Source organism: Gambusia affinis, linkage group LG18 (assembly GCF_019740435.1).
Source record: "Gambusia affinis linkage group LG18, SWU_Gaff_1.0, whole genome shotgun sequence".
Classification (NCBI taxonomy): domain Eukaryota; kingdom Metazoa; phylum Chordata; class Actinopteri; order Cyprinodontiformes; family Poeciliidae; genus Gambusia; species Gambusia affinis.
The window spans coordinates 10,112,464-10,134,234 of record NC_057885.1 but is presented as its reverse complement, the minus strand read 5'-3'; the positions used below and the strand labels follow the sequence as shown (position 1 = coordinate 10,134,234).

Genomic DNA, 21,771 nt, shown 5'->3' with positions numbered 1-21,771 from the left:
CACACATTCATACACCGATACGCAGATCAGTAGGCAATTTAGAGTGAAAAATGTAAGTTTGTAACTCTTGGAATATATTAGCCAGCAGTTAGTGGATTTCAAACGGTCCTTGGTTTTAATATTGTGCCTGCTGGTATTGCGATGGTGATTGTGCAGCCCTACCCTAAATATACAACCCCAATGTGAAGCATGGTGGTGGCTGCATCATGCTGTGCTCTTCATCTGAAAACTTGTGGGATTATGGAGGAAGATTGAGTATAAAATGTCTGCAAGCATCATTTATATATATATATATATATATATATATATATATATATAAGACAAAAACATAGTTTTACTTTTGTTTAGTAAAAAAATTAACAATTTATCATCTCTCATTGACATTTCCTCAATATTTCTGATCCCATTTCTCACTACTGATGATGAAAATCCGCTCTGAATTTAGAGAGTCACATATTTAACTGATGCCCTAAACAGACATTTTTTGTTATGAGGAGGATCCTGCCGAAGCAGACAGACAGAGGGATAGATCTTCAGACAGTGAAACCGCGTCGGGCCTCGGCGGTAAAGGCTGTCATGATTTCACCGAAGCAGCGTCGCTCCCTCATGATTACGCACGTGTCCTCCAGCAGGCGTTTGGGTCAAAAAGGAGGAACCAAAGTGGGTCGGTAAAAAAAAGAAAAAGAAAAAAAAAGAAGATAATAAAAAATAATAAAAAAAAAAAACCTCCTCAACACCACATGACTGCAAGGAATTAAAACAATGCATCACAGGATGACTCGGCAAAATTACTTAACACCTATTGAGAAACAAAATAAGATTTTAATGTCCATTCTTCACTGCACTGGCTCAGATTGGTCATAAATCTGTGTAGATACACGAGAATAATCGACAGTAACGTGGCTAAACTGACCCGAAGTTAAACGTGGACGATGAAATCAAATAAACTGTCAGAGATTAAACGTAAGTCATTGTAAGTGCGACACGTTTCTTCTAAAAAAAAAAAAAGGTCTTGAATCCGACGGCCATCTTTAAGTCTTTAATGAACTTAAAAGAAAATAAAAATAACAAACAGATTCAAAACAAATAGAAAGTGACGGTCAAAAGACTGTGTTACTCCCAAGGTGCCAGACTTCTAAGCAAGTGCTTTCTTCTTTCATAAACCAATTAGTCAATATCCAATCAAAAGGCTCCACGTCATAAGCTTAACAACGATACAATTACAGATGCTTATTATTTTCAAATAGAGTAAAAAATTAAACTCACATAAACACAAAATAACATTTTGTATTAAGTTCCAAAAATGTATAAATGGCTTCTACAGTCTTCTCCTTTGGAAAAACTGAATCTTGAATTAAAGATGTTGACACATTTCGGCCCTCAGGCGAACGGTCTCTGTGACGCAGGTGGAAGAGCCGGTTCTTCTGTGGTGGCAAAATCAAAGCGTTTCCATCCACTGCATTGTATCAGGCAAGGCTCTGATACGCCGACAGAGTCAAACCTGCGTCCGTGCTTTCATCATTTTCCACTTGATTGATTGCAGTACTCCGTGAGCTTGTCTAAATGAAACGGTTCTGTGCGGACAAGATCAGACGTGACAAGTCTTTACTGGTTTCCCCATTTTTAAAGGGGCAGCAGCTGCGTGACTACATAAAGGCACAAATATGAACAAAAATAATAATAAACTACTCAATAAAAATGTGAAAAAAGAGAGACGTTTTTGACAAAACGTATTTGCGCTGGCATGTATCAAAATTACTATAATTTGCAAAACTGCAGTGGAAACTTTTTTTTTTTGGTGCCACACCTGTCACGTGATCAACAACCGGATGTTGCCACCAGCGGAAAAGACAAAGAAGACGACAGGAAGTAGTAGAAGGATGATGAAACACAGCATGTCTTTTAATGACTTGTCGCCTGAGAAAACTTATTCGCATGGGATTTTAGTTGCGTTTCTTACAAACACTGCAGGCACAAGATTGAGATTTTGCAAATCATTTGTAATGGAAACGCAGCCACCGGAGGTAGCTGGTGGAGAGACCAAACCAAGTTGGTGAGAATGAAGCACGAAGTGGAAACAATATATATTTACCGATAATTAAAGACACTGACAAAGCAATTGTTGAAAATGTGTTCATTGGCCTTTTGTTGTGGCTACACCAAATCTTTGTACTCAGCTTAAGTCCTTTAAATCTCTAAAAACAGATTCTAATAAGGCTCACATTTTCTCTAACACCTAACATTCACCAATTTCTCAGTTCACATGAATTCAGATAAGTGTGCTTAATTGCTCAGCGATGTTGCAATGATAACGTGAGCGAGCTTTTGCAGTATATCATTAGAAAACTGCTGCAGGGTGATAATTATAGCAGTAGTTATTCTGCTTGGCCTGTTTTTCTTTTTTCATGTTTTAACCCACATGTCGCCAAAAACAGCTTGTCTGCTCTATACTGTGTACAAGTTTTAATCACATTCTAATATTTTGTGCTTAGGTTGCTGATTCTTTTAAATGTTCAGTCTACTGCTCTGGTTTTAAATATTTCCACTTCCTTTTGTACGACGGTCCGGAAAATGTCTCAGATCAAGGGCCAGTTTGGGAAATATAGCAGATGATACTGTACTGCAGGAGTTTTCAAACTTTTCGTGTCAAAGCAACCCAGGCCGTCCAGAAACAGCACTTTTCAAATGCACAATGTGTATTTTTAGTTTTATTTTTTATTATTGTTTACTATATTTTGTTATTTTTTCTTCATGCTATACTTAAAGTACAGGGTATTAAACAGGAAAGTGGCTTTTTCTGAAAAATAAAATAAAGCAGGTTGTTCCATCAGACTCCAATTATTCACAAAATATATTTAAAAACAAAAAGGAAAGACAGATAACCAAGCCCATATTTTAGCGTTTGATGCACCTCTGTAACAAAAACTAAAATATGACAGAAAAGGATCTCTGAAATAAAGTTCCTAGACTGGTTTTGACTTGAACAATCCATGGTTTTTTCGACAAACATTTTTCTTTAGGTTTGTGCGTTCAGATTTAGAAGTCTCTGTTCAATTCTCACTCTTCACTACAACACCAGCACCAGCGTATCCATTCTCAGTTTTCTCTGCTTCGCTTTTCTTACTTTTTTGTTCTGTACTCCTCTGTCGTCCCCAAGCAATGTTTTTTTTATTTTTTTTATTTTTTTTTATTTTTTATGTTCATCTGCAGAAAACTGGACAAATCCGACATCACATGGAGCCGGATGGGAACGATTAGCAGTTTTCAGATCTTCTGCTGTATTGAAGACGATTTGGCTCGTCGTCTATTCCCAGAGACACGGCGGCGTCTGAGAGCGCCGGTAGCTTTAGCTCTCTGCCAGCTTTAGTCTCACATTATTTGTTTTCTTGATTTATGCTAGACACTGTTTGCCAAATAAATGTGTCGTTCTTTGTTTGTTTTTTTGGGTGCGTGTTCTACGCAGCGGTTAAGGCAACACTTGGTCTTTTTTAATTTGCTGCATTTAATCCAGTGGTGTTTTATATGCTGTCCACTGCGTCTACGTGCTCGATCAGTGGGAGGAGAGATGTGTGCCGTCACCGACTTGGCTGCAAGTCATTTGGGTTTCACTTGGCAGAAAACCTTTTGAACAGGTATAATTTTCAGCGACGGTCGACTGCAAATTCCAACTAACCAGAGTGTACGTGTTACGCTGTGAAACTGTGGACATGATTTTGAGTGAACTGACTACATTTTTCTGTAGACAAACCGCATCTTGTGCCTGCAGGGCAGCGCTTGTTAAGAACCAGTTGTAGCGGCAGAGAGAGTAAAAGTGCAAATCTCCTGGGATGTGTGATTGGCAGGAGCAGTTTTTTCTTTAACTTCTCCACCTGTCTTTCTGCAGAGGCTGTCTGCTCCTCTGTTTGAAATAGATTGAATAGATTAACACATTTTTATGTTGATCCTTCTTGTTTAGTTTAGTGTTTATCGTAGTTTTATGAAAAACGTGCATAAAACGTCTGTGTTTTGGGTCTAGAGCTAAACTCTAACATTAACCATGTGCGATTCTGTGTAGTTTTAGATTTGTCATTCCTCTCCACTGTCACCACATGCTTGCTTTGGAGGTAATTTAGCTTCAGTCAGAAGAGAGCAGGTCATCAGCTTGGCTTTCTTTTCCATTTCTTTATCTCAATAGAAAACCAATTGAATTTGACTGGTTTCATCTTTAGCGCTGAACTGCATGTCACTGGATCTGACGACATGATTGGCTCATGCTGGAAGCAGCTGGGCTTCACTTCAGTTTAGAGCAAATGAGCTTTTGTAAAATGGGTTGGAACTGGATCTGATTGTTCTGCTGATTTGGCCTCAGCTGACATTTGTTGTCATTTAGCAACTCAGTTCCGCTGAACTGAACCGAGTTGCTTTATAATGCTCTCCAACCATTCACAGTTAAACTCTACGTATAATAAAAGGTCGTTTTTTTTTGTTGTTGTGAGATTTGAGGAAAATGTTTTCATATTAAGCGTTCAGATTCAGATTGAGATGTTTTGACCCAACTCTGTTCATGTACTCTGGGGTTTGCTCTTGTCTCTGCAGGTGAGTTTGTAATATTACAAGCTATGAATTGATGCAGCCTCAAACTCAAGACAAACCGCCAAGAAGACAACTTTTGTGTTTCTATCAACTGTTGTTTATTATAAAATATGTTTCCATCCGTGGCATCATAAAGAAGAGAATTTGAATAGATAAAAAAAAAACCGTACATACTTAATTAGCTAAAATTATACAGATAAATGTTGACAATAAACAACCATAGCTTACAAATTACATCCATGAGTTTAAATTATCGACTAATTAAATTATATCACATTAAAAGGCATCACACAAAGGAATTGACAGATTTGAAAGTGAAGTTGTGCTAAAACTTCATGACAACTAAAACGTGTCTTGTCACTGTTTCAGGTCTTCGCTGAGTTGATATTAACAACAAGGACGGCAGATCACAGGGTGAATTTAAAACAAATTACGGAGATGTTGCTGCTGATGATGTTGATGTAGCTGCTGGTGTTGCTTCCATTGGTGTTGATGTTCCTGCTGCAGTAGTTGTGGTTGCTGCAGTAGTTGTGGTTGCTGCAGTAGTTGTGGTTGCTGCAGTAGTTGTGGTTGCTGCAGTACTTGTGGTTGCTGCAGTACTTGTGGTTGCTGCAGTAGTTACTTTTGCGTTGACGCTGCTCGTCTGCTCAGCCTTTGTCTGCCTGTGAAGGAAACGGATGAGATTCAGTCACTTTGAATCATTCAGGCGTTTTTTTTTTTTTTTACAAAATATTAAACTGATTTGAAACAGAGACTCGTAACAGATCAGAGATTTTACATTTAGTTAAAACTGCTGTTTATCTCAGATACGTCTGTTTGTGCTGACTGGCGTTTCTGCCTGTCTAATGTTCAGAGCATCATAGAGAAGCTACATTTATATAAAAACAATCCTGCTTACATTTCTTTTGCTGTCAGGATTCTGATGAGGTCTTGAGCCTGACGTCCCTGTGGGTCCAGACAGCGCTGGGTTTCATCTTTCAGGATGACGCTGCAAGAGATGGAAAAACATTTAAATAAAACAAATTCAATCGACGCTCAGTGGTCATGCTAGTCATTATCTGCTCTTGAAGATACTTACATCACTTCCTGTTGGCTGCAGAGTGGACCAGGTTGATACACTCTCACATCAGCGATGAGATGGAGCCTTACTGCAGAAATCGTTTTTATACACTTACACCTCATAATACCTGGAGAACAAATGACAGCATAAATTAAGATGTGGACTTAATTAGGAATATTTTTAATCTCAGGTTTCTAGACTGTAGAATATTTCTGCACACTTACTGGCTGAGGAGCAGATGGAGATGCAGGCCAGGAGAACGATGCACTGGATCCCAGAGTTCATCCTTCCTTCAGGTTGTGAAGATCAGTCGTTTCTTTAGCTCCTCTTTGACGTGAAGCGTTCTTCACTCCCGAGTCTGTCTGACTGTGCAGCATCATCAGCTTCTCCTTTTATACGCTCACAATGACGTGAAAACCTGTCAGGTGAGTCTTCCTAGGAACTGAACCAAAAATAAAAAAACCTTTCCCTCTTCCCAACTTTCACTGTCGATTTCCTCTGAATGCGGAGGAGCAGACTTCCGACACGTCACAAAACAATCCGAGTGTTGAAACTCGGCCGCCGGCGAGGCGTTTTCTCTGTTGGTGTTGAAAACTATCAGAGCAGCATCTGCAGGTTAGAGAAGACAGATAAATATCTAAACCGTCACAGTGCTGGTCGGAAATATTTATATTGGCACTGATTCATTTGTAAAGAACATTAATCAGAGGTTTCCTGTTCTGCGATATGAACCCTAAACTTGCAACCACAGATACAAAGGTTTTGACTGAAGTATATTCAAGTGGGGCTGCACAGTGGCGCAAGAAGGTCCTGGGTTCGATTCCCGGCCCGGGGTCTTTCTGCATGGAGTTTGCATGTTCTCCCTGTGCATGGTGGGTTCTCTCCGGGTTCTCCGGCTTCCTCCCACAATTAACTTGACTTTCAGGTTAATTGGGCTCTCTAAATTCTCCCTAGGTGTGAGTGTGTGTGTGGTTGTTTGTCCTGTGTGTCTCTGTGTTGCCCTGCGACAGACTGGCGACCTGTCCAGGGTGAACCCCGCCTCTCGCCTGGAACGTAGCTGGAGAGGAACCAGCAACCCTCCTGACCCCATTAGGGACAAAGGTGAACAGAAAATGGATGGATGGATGGATATATTCAAATATTAGAATGGCCCAATCAAAGCCCAGACCTGAATTGAAATACATGTTAAATTGAGGCTCTTTGAAAAGAAGAACTGAAGAAACTTTCAGTCCCCAGATTTGCAAAGCTGGTAGAATCAAACCCCAAAAGACATTCAGTTGTCGTTACAGCAAACGTTTCCACTTTAAAACTGTTTTCCAGTTTCTTTTCAGTTCACAGTTTAAAGTTGGTTTATGTTGTTTTGTGACACAAATCCCAAATCGTAGGAACATCTAGAGATCAAGAAAAGCAGTCTCAGCTTGAATCTTTGTTTTCCGTTCTAGTTCATCATCACTACAGAAGCGATCGTGTGTTTTACTTCACTACATCTTCTGATGAGTAAATAGCTTTTCATTTTTGGACGTTTTGACTGCAGCAGTTCACACACACAATGCTGCCACCTCTTGGCTCACTGTCCCTCTGCATGCTGCACAGTCTCAGCTCTTCATGGTTCGGTTGCAGGTCAGTTTTCTGACCCACCTCCTGAGAACTAGATCAGAACTGAGACTCTGTCAGATTTTCCTGCTGTCCTGAACTGAACTTTTGCTCTACTTCTACGCATCCGGGTCTCTGGCGCGCCGCCACCAGGTGAATCATAATGCTCCTCGTTAACAGAGACTGAGACCTGGAATCCAGATAACGGCAACGCTTTCCGAGAGAGATGTGCTACGACTTGTCACAGCTGGAAAACAGCCAAGTACTCAGTCACTTCACTCTTACTGTAATAGAAGTAAATACTAAAACAGATTCCATGGTCGCTTTGTTCAACCTCGTGTGCATCATTCTTTTCCAAAAGTGTGGCAGCGATGATGCGGCAAGAGCAGGAATTTATTTATTTATTTATTTGTTTGTTTATTTTTACAGCAAGAGCAGCGAGAGAACCGATGAAGATCCAAGATGGATTCGAAAATATCTTAATCAGGTATTAATTGTTTGACACCAAGGTGCTAAGAACTGGTTTGAGGTTCAGTTCACACAGAACTATGAGATCTGAACCTCAGGATAAAGATCTCTGGATCCTTTCGTAAACGTTAAACACTGTAGCTGCTGCTGTCTTCCATCCTGAGGTTCTGTTAGTTTCCTCAGACAAGCAGGAGGTGTTTCTCCAAAACAAGCTGAAACGTCTCCGTGTGAGCCGGTAGATCCCACTACCACGGGTCAGCCTGAAACGAAGACACGCGACCTTGAACCTGCAGCTGAACATGTTCCCCCTGAGTGTGAGGGGAACCAGCTTCCTGCCACTCACTCTGTCTTGCTGCCCTCATTAAAACAGTCGCCTACCGTCTAAAGTGAGACAGACACCTGCCTAAATACAAAAATACTGTTTTCAAGTAACGTTTTTATTCATTTAAGGGAAAAATGCTGTCCCAAATAATCTAGACCTCAACATGGACAGAATTATTAAAATTACACACAATTTAAAAAACGTGAATGGTTTGATTACGATAAAGCCGAAGCCATCAAACAGTTCGGAAACAATTAAGAGACGACTTATAATGATCAAAATGAAAAGATTTGACTCTGTATAGGTTTATGTTTGAGTAAAATTAAAAATTGTTCTTTTATTCTATGAACTACTGACAGCATGTGTCTGAAATTAGAAGCAGAAATTTTAGATTTTATTTGCAGGAAATGAGAAATGGTCAAAATAACATAAAGGATGCAAAGAAAAGAAGTTGATATTCATTTAGAAACACCAATACTAACGCAGAAGAGGCATCAGAACAACGAGGGTACAGGTTTTTAAATAAAGTCTTCAGAAAACAACACACAGTCATCATAATTTATCTTTATTCATTCATTTATTTATTTGTCGACAAACATACGGAACAGACACAAAATAGTTTGTTAAAACTAAAGTGGGTCCAGGTCGACCGGCGACGCCATGAGGGGACGAACTGGTGCAGGTTGAACTGACTTTGTTCATCGGTGTGGAAACTTAAGGCGTCTCTGAGTGAAGAGAACAAAGCTGCAGATTCTACAGCATTCATTACCATCCATAAAGGTAATGATGGTGCAATTCAGCTCGTTTCTAACTGAACAGGTTTGGGCTCGTTTAGCTCCAGTGGAGGCGAGTGGAAAGTGAAAGCGTCAGCTGTGGATTATTTGGATGTGACAGGTTGTAGCTGAGTCACAGCGGGACCAGACATTATAGTTTTGAGTGATTCACCTTTGACCTGCAATAATAAATCAAGCAAATTTCCTCCACCGTTTGTTTTCATAGATGCCAGATTAGCCAGTAATGATTCTGTACAGAGCAATGAAAAGACAGAAGTGTTGTGTTTATTTAAGTTAAACAAATTTGTAAATATATACAAGTATATTTACATCCTTCAAAAATAAATGTATATATCAAACAAAATATAAATGCACAGATTTTTGTGAAAGTCTCATTTTGCTGATTAGCCAGTAATTCAGTCCTAACAGAAACTCTCTAATCTGGGGTTCAATAAAATTAATATTTTACTTTTAGCTGCTGGTGCAAACTGTGTTTCATAGAATAAAGCAAACAAAAACATAATAAATATCAGCTTTAGCGTCACGGAAATGTGACGGATGACGTTGCTGTTGCTGCTGATTGTGTTGTAGCTGCAGTTGTTGTTGTTGTTGTTGTTGTTGAGAGTTTCTTCTTGTTCCTGTTAAGAAAACAAACCAAACGTGAAAAGTTTGAAACCACCGCTGTTAATGCATCTAAAAAAATAAACTATCTGACTTTGTTTTACTTGTTTAAAACTCTACGATGTGATACATTCAGCACTGAGGTCTGAGCCTGAAATGATGAAACTGTCAATTATCTCCTCCAAGAGAATATTTAGGAGCCGATGGTTTTAAGCCTTTGCTAGAAATAACTTGATTCTTTAGATGTGATGACGTGATTCCCGTTGACTGAATCACTTTAGCTGCGTTGGCTGCCACTAAATACCACATTTTATGTAAAACTTAAGTGAAAGATGTTTTAAACGAACCACTTTCTCACTTACATTTCTTTTTGTCGCAGGAGGTCTTTGGTGAATTTTGTCTCCGGGTTGAGACAGAACTCTTTGTTATCTGTCCGGATGACTCTGCAATGACAGAACAATAAATCAGTCTTGAGTTTTCAGTGTCGTTTCTGATCTTTTTGACAATTTTTTTCTCTGCAGGGACTTACATCACTTGGCGATTCTTGCAAGCCGGACTGGGTTCATCCACCTTCACGTCTTTGATTAATTCACGCCTCAATGCGGAGAACGTCTTTATGCAACTGCATCTCATGATAGCTGGGGAGACGTTATTACAGCGTAAGTAAAGAAGGTGGTTTGTGCCCAATAAAACAACAAAAGAAAATCTTCCTACAGCACACTTACGTCCCGCCGAGGAGCAGAGGAAGACGCAGGCCAGGAGGACGATGAGCAGGACTGCAGACTTCATGTTTGTCTCAAATGGTAGAAATGAGTGAAGCTGATCTCTCCTCTCCAGACTGAAGGATTTCTCCTCTCTGTGAGTTTCGCTGTCTGACTCTGGAACGCCATGAGCTTCACCTTTTTATACACTCACAGTTGCACAAATGTGTCTTCCAAAGAACTTAGAAAAAAAAAGAAAGAAGTTATTCCTGCTCTTCCACTTCCTCTCTAATTTATCTGTCTGCTTTCTTCTGAAACGGGAGGAGCTTCCTCTTCCTTCATTATCTTCCTGCGCTGACGGGAATCCCAGCTTGACAGTGAAACAAGCTGAGTGGCCTCAGACTGCACCCGGCTTTCACGCTGCTGCAGAAACTCCTGTGGAGCAGGAACCAATGTTTAAATAAGTCAGTGACTCCTCTCTGAAATGGGTTCATTTTACAGTCTGTCAGATTTCATTCATATCTATGTATCCCATATTCTTTTTGTCTATTAATTTTCCTCCAACATCCAAAGTCATAATTTGTCTTTTTTTTTTTTCTGACCTTTTTCTGCAGACTCAATAATTTGAAGCATCACTTCACTGCTTGGGGCTCCAGATGAATGTATTTTACAGGTCCAGGTGGCTCAGGCGTGTTTTTTAACTGGACAAATAAACCCTCTGATATTCCAAATAAAATACTGAAATATTCATCCTTCTCCTCTAATCACCATTTTATTATTATTTAGTTTGCTGGAGTCTCTGATGTTGAGCTCATTTGCTTTTTGTTTTCATAGAAAGTACTCCTACATAATGATGGTCTTCTCAACTGTTTTCCTGGAAAGGTTCACTGGAGTAATTTCTGTCATTACCTGTGAAATATTTAAAATTTCTCACACACCAGGCTGGTGCTTCTGAGTCTATCTCTGTCTTTAAAGCATCCATCCATCCATCCATCCATCCATCTTCTTCCGCTTATCCGGGGTCGGGTCGCGGGGGTAGCAGCTTCAGAAGGGAGGCCCAGACTTCCCTCTCCCCAGCCACTTCCACCAGCTCCTCCAGTGAAATCCCAAGGCATTCCCAGGCCAGCCGAGAGACATAGTCCCTCCAGCGTGTCCTGGGTCTTCCCCGGGGCCTCCTCCCGGTGGGACGTGCCCGGAACACCTCACCAGGGAGGCGTCCAGGAGGCATCCTGACCAGATGCCTGAGCCACCTCAACTGGCTCCTCTCGATGTGAAGGAGCAGCGGCTCTATTCTGAGTCCCTCCTGGATGACTGAGCTTCTCACCCTATCTCTAAGGGAGAGCCCAGCCACCCTACGGAGAAAACCCATTTCGGCCGCTTGTATCCGTGATCTCGTTCTTTCGGTCATGACCCAAAGCTCATGACCATAGATGAGGGTGGGAACGTAGATCGACCGGTAAATCAAGAGCTTCGCTTTTTGGCTCAGCTCTCTCTTCACCACGATGGACCGGTACAGCGCCCACTTGACGGCAGACGCTGCACCAATCCATCTGTCGATCTCCCGCTCCCTTCCTCCCCCATTCGTGAACAAGATCCCGAGATACTTGAACTCCTCCACTTGGGGCAGGACACCCCCCCTGACCAAGAGAAGGCACTCTACCCTTTTCCGGTTCAAGGAAGTCTTTAAAGCTCCTGATGTGTTTCCATTTCAAATATTCCGCTGATGAGGAGAAAATAACATCGTTTTTTCAACTTTGGTGTTTCAATTAAATAAGAAACTCAATAAAAAATCACAGGTGACTAAGTTTGTTCATGCAGTAAACCATTAGTAAACAAGCCACGCCATGATTCTCCAACTACTTCCTGTCGTCTTCTTCTTCGTGGTTTGCATCAGCGAGTGTCAACACCAACTTGTTGAACGTTTGACTTGTGTGATGCAAAAAAAGTGTCTCTGTTCCAGTTTTGCGAGAGAAATAAATAAATTTCTAAATGCCCAGTTGACTAAGGCAGTCATTCTGAGCATGACATTTATTCCTGTTTAAAGTAGGGTGACCAAACGTCCGTATTTCCCGGGACATGTCTGTATTTCCCGTCCTGTCCCGGGATATTTTTAGAAAGTGAGGAAATGTCCTGGTCCAACGTGTCGTGGTTTCTCTCCCCACCCCCGTCCAACGTATCGTTCTCTACGCTGTAATTGTTCATATAAAGTGTGTTGGGAGGTGAACAGAAATGACATCCGTTAATAAATGGGGTAATGTAGATTAACTGTATGTGAATTGTGTCAAATGTCGAAGCGTGTTCAGTGGTTTTTACTAATCTGAAAGAAAGAGGAAAGAGGAAGACAGAAATAGATCAAGAAAAGATTTGTTTCTCCCACTTCTTTCTTAGATTTTTTTTTAAATATATTGCTTATTTCCTTTTAACTCTTCTTCCGGTTTCTTTTTAAAGTCTATTTGGCTGTGAACACAACAGTTTGACCTCAGTCACATAAAACAAGTCAACATTTTACCATAATTGTTTTTTTTTTTCTTGGGATTTGCTTGCAGGTTCGACTGTGGGGTTACGGTAAGCAGTGTTTTTTTTTTTGTTCAACGTTCTCCACTGACTCAACAGTATCAAAAACTGAGATCAGACTCTCCCGTTGAGACAAGATCACTTACCGTGAAATTCATCAGCTTTGAGTGGGAGTGTGTCGTAACATCCGGGTCCTCATGTGAAGCACGTTGGACCTGCCGACAGGCCAGAATGGTGGTCTCTTCTCTCTAACGACGGTGAGCATGAAACACCAAACTCTTTAAAAAGAATAAAAAAAAAAAATAAAAATAAAAATTCAGTATAAAATCGCTTGGCATGCGTGTGACAGCGGCTGGGAGAGAATCCAACCAGAGAAACGCATTCGGCTGTCGTCGTTGAGTGAGTGAGTGTCACAGCAGTGGAGGAAGCTGCTGTCGTTTGACGATTTCAATTAATTTAGAAGCCAATTAAAAAATCATGACCTGATCCAGAGTAATTAAAAGGGCTTTATTTGTGTAAACGCAGATGATTAAAGGACGGTCGCAGTATAGTGTGATGAACGTACTGAACAAGATGTTTTATCTCATCTCTTCTCCACTTAATCCTCTCGCCTCCCCTTTCAGTCGCCACCAAGCAGCCGGGACTTCAATTCATAATTAGTTGAATTTTAGTCAAGTACACATATGTAGATCTACAATATAAAAATGCATGCCACATTTTTCAGATTTAATTTATTTTATTTTTTTAAAGCTGCGTTTCATTGATTGTTATCAGTACTTGGATGCTTCCCAGCTGCATTGCGTCACGCTCCCACACACAGAGAGCTGTTGAGTTTTCCGCCACGTCATCTTGTGATGATGGAGGAAGATTCTTGTCCCAGGCTGTGATGCTGGTGAGACCGAGCCGGACGTCGTGCTGGAAGCCTGCCAGCATCCCTGCTTTCCGATGTGAAACCTGGAGAGTTTGGAAATGGTGTTATTTAGACGAAACTGCAGGTTTCGTCTAATTATCCCTTTATTACATCATTTCGCTCCCAGGATCACAGCTTGCAACAAACGTAATGCTCAGCTCTTTCAGTTCTCCTTTTGTGTTGGCTTCTTCGGAAAGAAGAAACTATAATTCCTCAAAATAAAAAAAGAAGAGTCGTTAATTATAAAGGTCTCAAATTGCATTCTTGCACTTGATTCCAGATAATGTGAAGCTCAGAAGGAAAATGTGTTCAACTCTGTGATGCAGGCATGAAACCTAGAAAAAGGATTCTTTTTATTTCACTACTTTTGCTGCTTTCAGCATTTCAGCTTCCTTAAAATGACTTAAGGACTTTTGGTCTTCCTTTCCTCCTGATTACGATTGAATCAGATGGTTGAGTCTCTAATATAACCACTCTCTCCTACATTAACATTGCTAATTGCAATTTTCTAATTCATATGTGTATTTGCTTTCTCAGTCTAAATATTTTAAGATGGAAATAACTACATATTTTTTTAAGTAAACGTTTGACATTCAGTCCAAAGCTCACAAATGACGTCACCTCAAATTTATCACCGTGCGTTTAGCAAAGAATATTGTAAAATATAAAAATAATAATAACCACATCATATTAAGTTGTAGGTTAAACTTCCGATATTTTAAATAGCATCTCATTCATTTTATGGCGGAAATGTGTGACAGTCATGTGTTTAAAAAAAATACAGCCCCACCACCAAGACGACATATTACAGCTTTATGAGTCGTTAATACAGCTGAATTACGTACATGATAATGATTGTTTCATAAGAATCAAAATCACAGCGAAACAAAGAGGATCAATGTCTTTATTATGATTTCAGCCTTAAAAACAAAAAAAATGAGGTTAAATCTTGGCAGATACAAGTTTCACATTTACGTTTAATTGTGCAGAAACAGCAAAAGGTTTTAACATTTTTCATCAACTTGATCATATTAGATAAGAAGTATTGATTGTTAAGGTTAATATAACACATCTCCTCCTTCAAATCTCGAAAACTTGGAACATCAGAAATTTAAGTCCAACACCGAAGGCTACTTGTTCTATTCTATGACATTTTGGCACAAATGAGGTTTTGAGCAATCCAGCCGTTGTGAAATAATCTCCGCTGATGACGACACCCTGGAGGGGTTCCTGGCAGAGTTGTGGGAACCTGAGCTCACACAGGCTGGGTGTCATGCGGTGGAGTGGGTGGCGGTGAGGCAAAACGCAGCAGACCCAGATGAGGTGAGATGAGGAGTTTAATGATGAAATATAAACAGAAAAACAGTCCACAGACCTGGCAGCACTGCTGAGCGGAAGGCTAATGCTCACAACAGGTAGCAACAGGAAATACGAGGACTCGACAATAGAAGACGTACATTCACGTAACTGAGACGTAGACGAAACAAGACGTTAGAAGACGTAGGACCCGACGAAGACAGACACACACAGGTGACACTAAATACATAAGAGGAAATCAGGGAACGAGATACACCTGGGGACTAATCACGGGGAGACAGGACAACACAGAGACTCAGACACACAGGAAACCTGAAATAAACATACAGAAAAACACAGAACACGACACTGGGAGCTTTACCTTCTAGTAGCCAGTGGGATCCTGTGAAGAAAGCAAGAGGGGACGGTGAGAAAGAGAGTAAATTTCTGAGTGAAAATAATGTGATAACTCAGTAGAAAAAAAAAAAAATTAACTCATTCTTGTTTAGATTCCAGATTTTATTCTTACGCTTTTTCTCATCCATCTGAACTCTATCCTGTTCAAAGAGTTTGAAAAGCAAACATGAGCAAATATGTTGCATTGTGTTTCTGTGTTTGATTTGATGTAAAGTGCTTTGAAATGCCTTGCTGCTGAAATGTGCTATACAAATAAAGTTTGATTGATTGATTGATGAGTGAAGTCTCCCTCCTCCATCTTGTTCAAATTGGTGTCAAGCGTTTGTGCAGTAATGTTTGTCTGTGCCGTTGTCATTTTAAAGACAGTAATAAAGACGTTTCCACCCTTACAAAAAAATCCCATGAAAATCACATGAAAACCTCACATGTGGTTCACAACTTTTTACATGTGAATGATGTGTGAAAGATGTGAAAGCACATGTGTACCTGTGATTTTGGAACGTTTTGTGTTAAAATCACATGTATATCACATATTTCCACATGTGGAAATATGTGATATACATACACACAATTATAAAATAATGGGAACACCTTTTTTTTTTACCAGGATAATAAAGTTTTTTGCAGTGATTTTCCCCTTGTCAGTGTTTGAAGCGATCTGACTGTGAAATACCATCTGCTTTGCATGTCATGCACACATGGATGTCAAAAAGGATTCTGTAAAAACAAACAAATACAAGAAACAAACAAAAAGGATTCTGTAAAAACAAACAAAAACAAAAAACAAACAAAAAGGATTCTGTAAAAACAAACAAAAACAAAAAACAAACAAAAAGGATTCTGTAAAAACAAACAAAAACAAAAAACAAACAAAAAGGATTCTGTAAAAACAAACAAAAACAAAAAACAAACAAAAAGGATTCTGTAAAAACAAACAAAAACAAAAAACAAACAAAAAGGATTCTGTAAAAACAAAAACAAAAAACAAACAAAAAGGATTCTGTAAAAACAAACAAAAACAAAAAACAAACAAAAAGGATTCTGTAAAAACAAAAAAAAAAAAAAAACAAAAAGGATTCTGTAAAACAAACAAAAAAAAAAAACAAACAAAAAGGATTCTGTAAAAACAAACAAAAACAAAAAACAAACAAAAAGGATTCTGTAAAAACAAACAAAAACAAAAAACAAACAAAAAGGATTCTGTAAAAACAAACAAAAACAAAAAACAAACAAAAAGGATTCTGTAAAAACAAACACAATCAAAATAAAAACAAACAAAAAGGATTCTGTAAAAACAAACAAAAACAAAAAACAAACAAAAAGGATTCTGTAAAAACAAACAAAAACAAAAAACAAACAAAAAGGATTCTGTAAAAACAAACAAAAACAAAAAACAAACAAAAAGGATTCTGTAAAAACAAACAAAAACAAAAAACAAACAAAAAGGATTCTGTAAAAACAAACAAAAACAAAAAACAAACAAAAAGGATTCTGTAAAAACACACAAAAACAAAAAACAAACAAAAAGGATTCTGTAAAAACAAACAAAAACAAAAAACAAACAAAAAGGATTCTGTAAAAACAAACAAAAACAAAAAACAAACAAAAAGGATTCTGTAAAAACACCAAAAAACAAAAAAAAAACAAAAAGGTTTATGTAAAAACAAACAAAAACAAAAAACAAACAAAAAGGATTCTGTAAAAAACAAAAACAAAAACAAACAAAAAGGATTCTGTAAAAACAAACAAAAACAAAAAACAAACAAAAAGGATTCTGTAAAAACAAACAAAAACAAAATACAAACAAAAAGGATTCTGTAAAAACAAACAAAACAAAAAACAAACAAAAAGGATTCTGTAAATACAAACAAAAACAAAAAACAAACAAAAAGGATTCTGTAAAAACAAACAAAAACAAAAAACAAACAAAAAGGATTCTGTAAAAACAAACAAAAACAAAAAACAAACAAAAAGGATTCTGTAAAAACAAACAAAAACAAAAAACAAACAAAAAGGATTCTGTAAAAACAAACAAAAACAAAAAACAAACAAAAAGGATTCTGTAAAAACAAACAAAAACAAAAAACAAACAAAAAGGATTCTGCTCTCTTCTGAACCATCCCACTTCCTTTCATGGACTTCCTGCGCTGAAGGGAAAAACTCCGTCACAGTGAAGGACGGTGAATCTCTTTGGTTTGACAATCATCACTGATGAGACTCAAAAGCAAGTGATGAAAGTGCAGTTTATTTAAAACAGATGACAAAACATTTGATGAATAAAAAGATGTGAAATCTGAAATAGTTTAGATTCATTGAGTTGCTCTTCTTTGTGCTAACCGTCATCCCCCATCTATAAATATTTAAAATGAGCTGCATGTCATTATATTGTGAAACTTAAACCAGTGGAAAGCATAAAACTGGAGATTTGATTGGATTTTTTTCAATAAATGAATTAGTAAAAGCTAGGATATTCAATGCTTGAACATATAAATTATAGAACCGTGTATCAGTCAAATGCCCAAATAGCAGAGTTTAACTTTCTGCTTTGTTTTGTTGTCACTTTTTACAGTTGCTCAGCTTTACAGTGAAGAACGGTGAAGCTTTTTGGTTTGACAGTCAGACATCACTGATGAGACAAAAGGAGGTTTTATACCACCTGCTCATAGTTTGCTGTAAATAAATGAGATCATGTGAATCCATATTTGTTTTGATCAGGATCCTTCAGTTTCTCATGTATCAATAAGAGGCATCCAAAACTTTAACATAAAGTCTTCAGGAAACAACATGAAGCTGAATAAAGATGATGTTTGTTCTGCTGGCATAATTCATCTTTATAAACACAAAATTGGGCTGAGATTCAGTGGCAAAGCCAATGTTGGCATAAAGTGGAGAACAGACTCAGATTTACCATGAAATCCTTTTGCTGTTGCTGATAGAAAGTATAAAGTAAAAGCAGAAGGCAGCAGAGCTTATTTGTGTTTGTATTTATTGTAATTTAACCATCAACAGCAAGTGTTTTTTATGTACAGTGCAATAAAAGACAAAAAGACACACAACGTATTTGAATTAAACAAAATTATGATAAGAAAAAAAAAGTCTACATCTTCCCAAAGGGGAAGAAGTGAAGCTTTTCTTCTACACAGCATTAGACAATTAAACATTAAAGGACAAACTGACAGATATTTTGGAAAGTCACAGTTTGCTGATTGACAAGCCTGTTGTTGCCTGAAATAAATATTTTTAGTTTTAGCTGCTGGTGTGAATGTTTGTAGACTTAAATAAAATCAGACCAACACAAACAGGCTGAAGAGCAGCTTCAATGTCGCTGCCTTCTGACAGCAGATGATGTTGCTGCTGACTTTGTAGTGGCTGCAGTTGTTGTTGTTGTTGTTGAGAGTTTCTCTGTAGACGCTGTCCTCTTCCTGTAAAGAAGATAAAGCACTAGTGAATATTTTTAAACCATCACTGTTCATGTTTTTTTTTTAAATTGTCTGAATTAGGTTTTTACTCAAGAAAGGAAATTCTGGAGTAGCAAAAAAAAAAAAAAAATCAAAATAAATCATGTGATTCCTGTTGACTGATGCTTTACAGATTCTGCAGCTGCCACTAAATACCAATATAAACTTTTATGTAAAAGTTAAAAAAGGAAAAAAATTTTTTTTCAAAGGACTAGCTTTTCCACTTACATTGCAAAATCCCGCAGGAGTCTTTTGGTGAAATCTGACTTCGGATCAAGACAGTGCTGCTTATTATCTTTCATGATGGCTCTGCAATAACAGAACAATAAATTAGTTCTCAGCCTTCAGTGTCGTTTCTGATCGTTTGAACAATTTTTTTCCTCAGATACTTACATCACTTCATGCTTGTTGCAAATTGCACTCGGTTTGTACTCATTCACATCAGCGACGAGAAAGCGCCTCACTGTTGGGATCGTCTTTATACAACTGCATCTTGTAATAGCTGGGGAGAAATTATTGCAGCGTAAGATAGGAAGATAGTTCATGCCCAATAAAAGAAAAACATCTTTACACGGCACACTTACTATAACCTGACGAGGAGCAGAGGAAGACGAAGGCCAGGAGGACGATGAGCTGGACTGCAGACTTCATGTTTGTCTCAAATGGTAAAAATGAGTGAAGCTGATCTCTCCTCTCCAGACTGAAGGATTTCTCCACTCTGTGAGTTTCGCTGTCTGACTCTGGAGCGCCATGAGCTTCGCCTTTTATACACTCACAGTTGCAAAATTGTGTCTTCCAAAGAACTTAGAAAAAAAAAAGAAGCAAAAGTCTTTCATAAGTCTTTTCACTTTCACTACTTTGTAATCCGTCTGATTTCTTCGTAGTAGGAGGAAGCCACCACTTCCTTTTATTTGGTCGTGACTCCTTCACTGTGAACTCAGGGCGCACGCTTGAGGAACGTCGGTACAGGAAACACCGGCCTCTCTGCAGCTGGACCTGCTGCTGCTAAACATCTGATGAGTCCGTAAATCCTCACAGTGGAGCTTTAAAACATTTTATTGTTGCATTTTACAGTCTTTCACAAATCAGGGATATGCACGATGACATGATTACAGAAAATCTCCAAGAAAGTTTGTCATCATTCTTTGGTATAACAGACAATCTGGATTTTGAAGACACAAAAAAAAGAGGTGATGAAAGTAAGAAAAACGTTAAACATTGGATAAGTCTAAATAGGAAGAAACACGTTATCTTAACTAGTTCAGATTTATTATTACGTCCTTATTCATTAAATTCCAAACTTAAACTACAATATCTGTTTAAATTTAACTTAAGGAAATCTTTACTTTATGTCGATAAATGTTCTTTTAAGATTCTGTCGTGAAGTTTCACCTGCATTTTAGAAAATTACTGTACTTAACTTTCCGGGTGTTTCATTATCGCTGCCTGATTTAGGTTTTGGCATCAATCCCCTGATTAGTCATCCACTTCATACTGGTTTTTATTAGGTAAACTAGTGAGAATCAGGTCCCCGGTTTATCAACGAGGCACAGAAGGAAACTAGAAAGTGTGCATTTCCTGTGAAAATGGAAGTGTGAATGCTGAATGCTTTTGTTGAAGATGCCAAAACGTTTGAAATCAACTGCTGAAGATTTGCAGAAGTGCAAGAAATAGGCAGACGCACCAGAGCAAATTATGATCCTGCAAGGTGCCTAAATGGGATTATTATAACAGAAAAATTAGTAAAAGCTTTTGATTAATGGCAAAATTCCACCTAAACAGTGTTAGAGCTTGCTGGAGAACAGTGGTTCCTAACCTAGACTGTAGGGTCAGTTTATAAGGTAAAATTATATAAAAGTAGCTAAAATGCTAATGGTTGCATCCAGGCTTCCACTTGCGTGTAGAGTTACAGAAATATATTCTATGCTATGTAAAAAAACAAACTCATGTAAAACCTAAAATTTTAAAAAGACAGAAACTTTCCCCTATTGCTTCTTATTGAAACGGTGCTTAAATTTACGGAGCAACCAGAAAAGTGTAACTCAGTAGTGTGAATGAATGCAGCATAATGCATAACGAATGGTTACAGCATTCACATTAATGAAGTCACGCTTAAACGCCACTTAGAGAGATTTATTAACCCAATAACTTTTGGACCACAAGTGAAAAAATGAAAACCCTGGAAAAGTCCCACACGTCGTAGAGTGAGAGAAAATGTGAACTCCAGGCCAAACATTACTGCTGATTTCATTTAGAACCGCATCCGTCCTTCTTGTCATGGCTTCAACGACGTGAAACGTTCCTGAATTGTGCCTCAGTTTTTCGCATCATCTGCTCCAGTCTGCATGTATTTTGTATTTTTATTGTAGAAAATGTGACCTTGAGTTACTGTTGTTTTTCTCAATTAGAACCAGTCCCTCCACTCCCCTATCAATCCCAACATCAGAAAGTCATTCCTGTCTTAACTCCTGGTTGATTAAAAGTTTCTTTTCTTCTGACCATTCTCTATAAACCCAGGACATAATAGCATGTGAAAATCTCATTATCTATTAAATACTCTGACCAACCTGTCTGTCACAGACAGCTATGCTACGTCCAAAGTCACTTTAATCACTTTTCTTTCCTAATCTGACTCTGAACTTCATCTAATCTCCTGATGCCACTTGGCTTCATGTGGCGGATTCACTTCTTAGTGAATAAGGTTTTGAACCAGAGTACCTAGTGATCTGGCATAAATGTAGTCTGCCTTCAGTGAAAGGAGCGATGGTCAATGTTTGGTTTGGGTCCTGCAGACGGATATTTCTCGGAAATCCCTCTAATTGGGGTTCGGGGAATAACAGAGACAGAGACAGGAATCTTCTAACAACTAGATAACGATTTCATCCAGGGGCTTTCTGTGGGTGAGAGATACGGCGACATGTCACAGCTGAGAGAGATTTTATTACTCAGACGATGTTTTATTTGTTTTGACGTCAAACAGGTAATAATGCAAGTTTCAGAGACAAGATGTCTGGTCTGGTGACTGACTCAGAGAGTGGGCGAGAATGTTGATCTTTGTCTCATAAT

At 38.5% G+C, this 21,771-nt stretch overlaps 3 protein-coding genes across 3 annotated transcripts; all 3 read right to left on the bottom strand.

Annotated features, from left to right (window-relative positions):
* Positions 1-4,645: 4,645 nt before the first annotated feature.
* LOC122820361 (C-X-C motif chemokine 3-like) lies at positions 4,646-6,002 on the bottom strand. Its single transcript, XM_044097721.1, has 4 exons — positions 5,857-6,002; positions 5,651-5,759; positions 5,471-5,560; positions 4,646-5,234 (listed from the first exon to the last, which is right to left on the bottom strand). Exons 1-4 carry the CDS (start codon positions 5,915-5,917, stop codon positions 5,003-5,005), a joined length of 492 nt encoding a protein of 163 aa, XP_043953656.1. The 5' UTR covers positions 5,918-6,002; the 3' UTR covers positions 4,646-5,002.
* A 2,675-nt stretch (positions 6,003-8,677) lies between these two features.
* On the bottom strand, positions 8,678-12,894 carry LOC122820363 (interleukin-8-like). The gene is made up of 5 exons (XM_044097724.1): positions 12,771-12,894; positions 10,135-10,545; positions 9,939-10,047; positions 9,772-9,852; positions 8,678-9,426 (listed from the first exon to the last, which is right to left on the bottom strand). Exons 2-5 carry the CDS (start codon positions 10,196-10,198, stop codon positions 9,330-9,332), a joined length of 351 nt encoding a protein of 116 aa, XP_043953659.1. The 5' UTR covers positions 10,199-10,545; positions 12,771-12,894; the 3' UTR covers positions 8,678-9,329.
* A 5,322-nt stretch (positions 12,895-18,216) lies between these two features.
* On the bottom strand, positions 18,217-19,486 carry LOC122820285 (C-X-C motif chemokine 9-like). The gene is made up of 4 exons (XM_044097580.1): positions 19,290-19,486; positions 19,099-19,207; positions 18,934-19,014; positions 18,217-18,669 (listed from the first exon to the last, which is right to left on the bottom strand). The coding sequence occupies exons 1-4, from the start codon at positions 19,354-19,356 to the stop codon at positions 18,564-18,566; spliced, it is 363 nt and encodes a 120-aa protein (XP_043953515.1). The 5' UTR covers positions 19,357-19,486; the 3' UTR covers positions 18,217-18,563.
* Between the last annotated feature and the right edge of the window lie 2,285 nt (positions 19,487-21,771).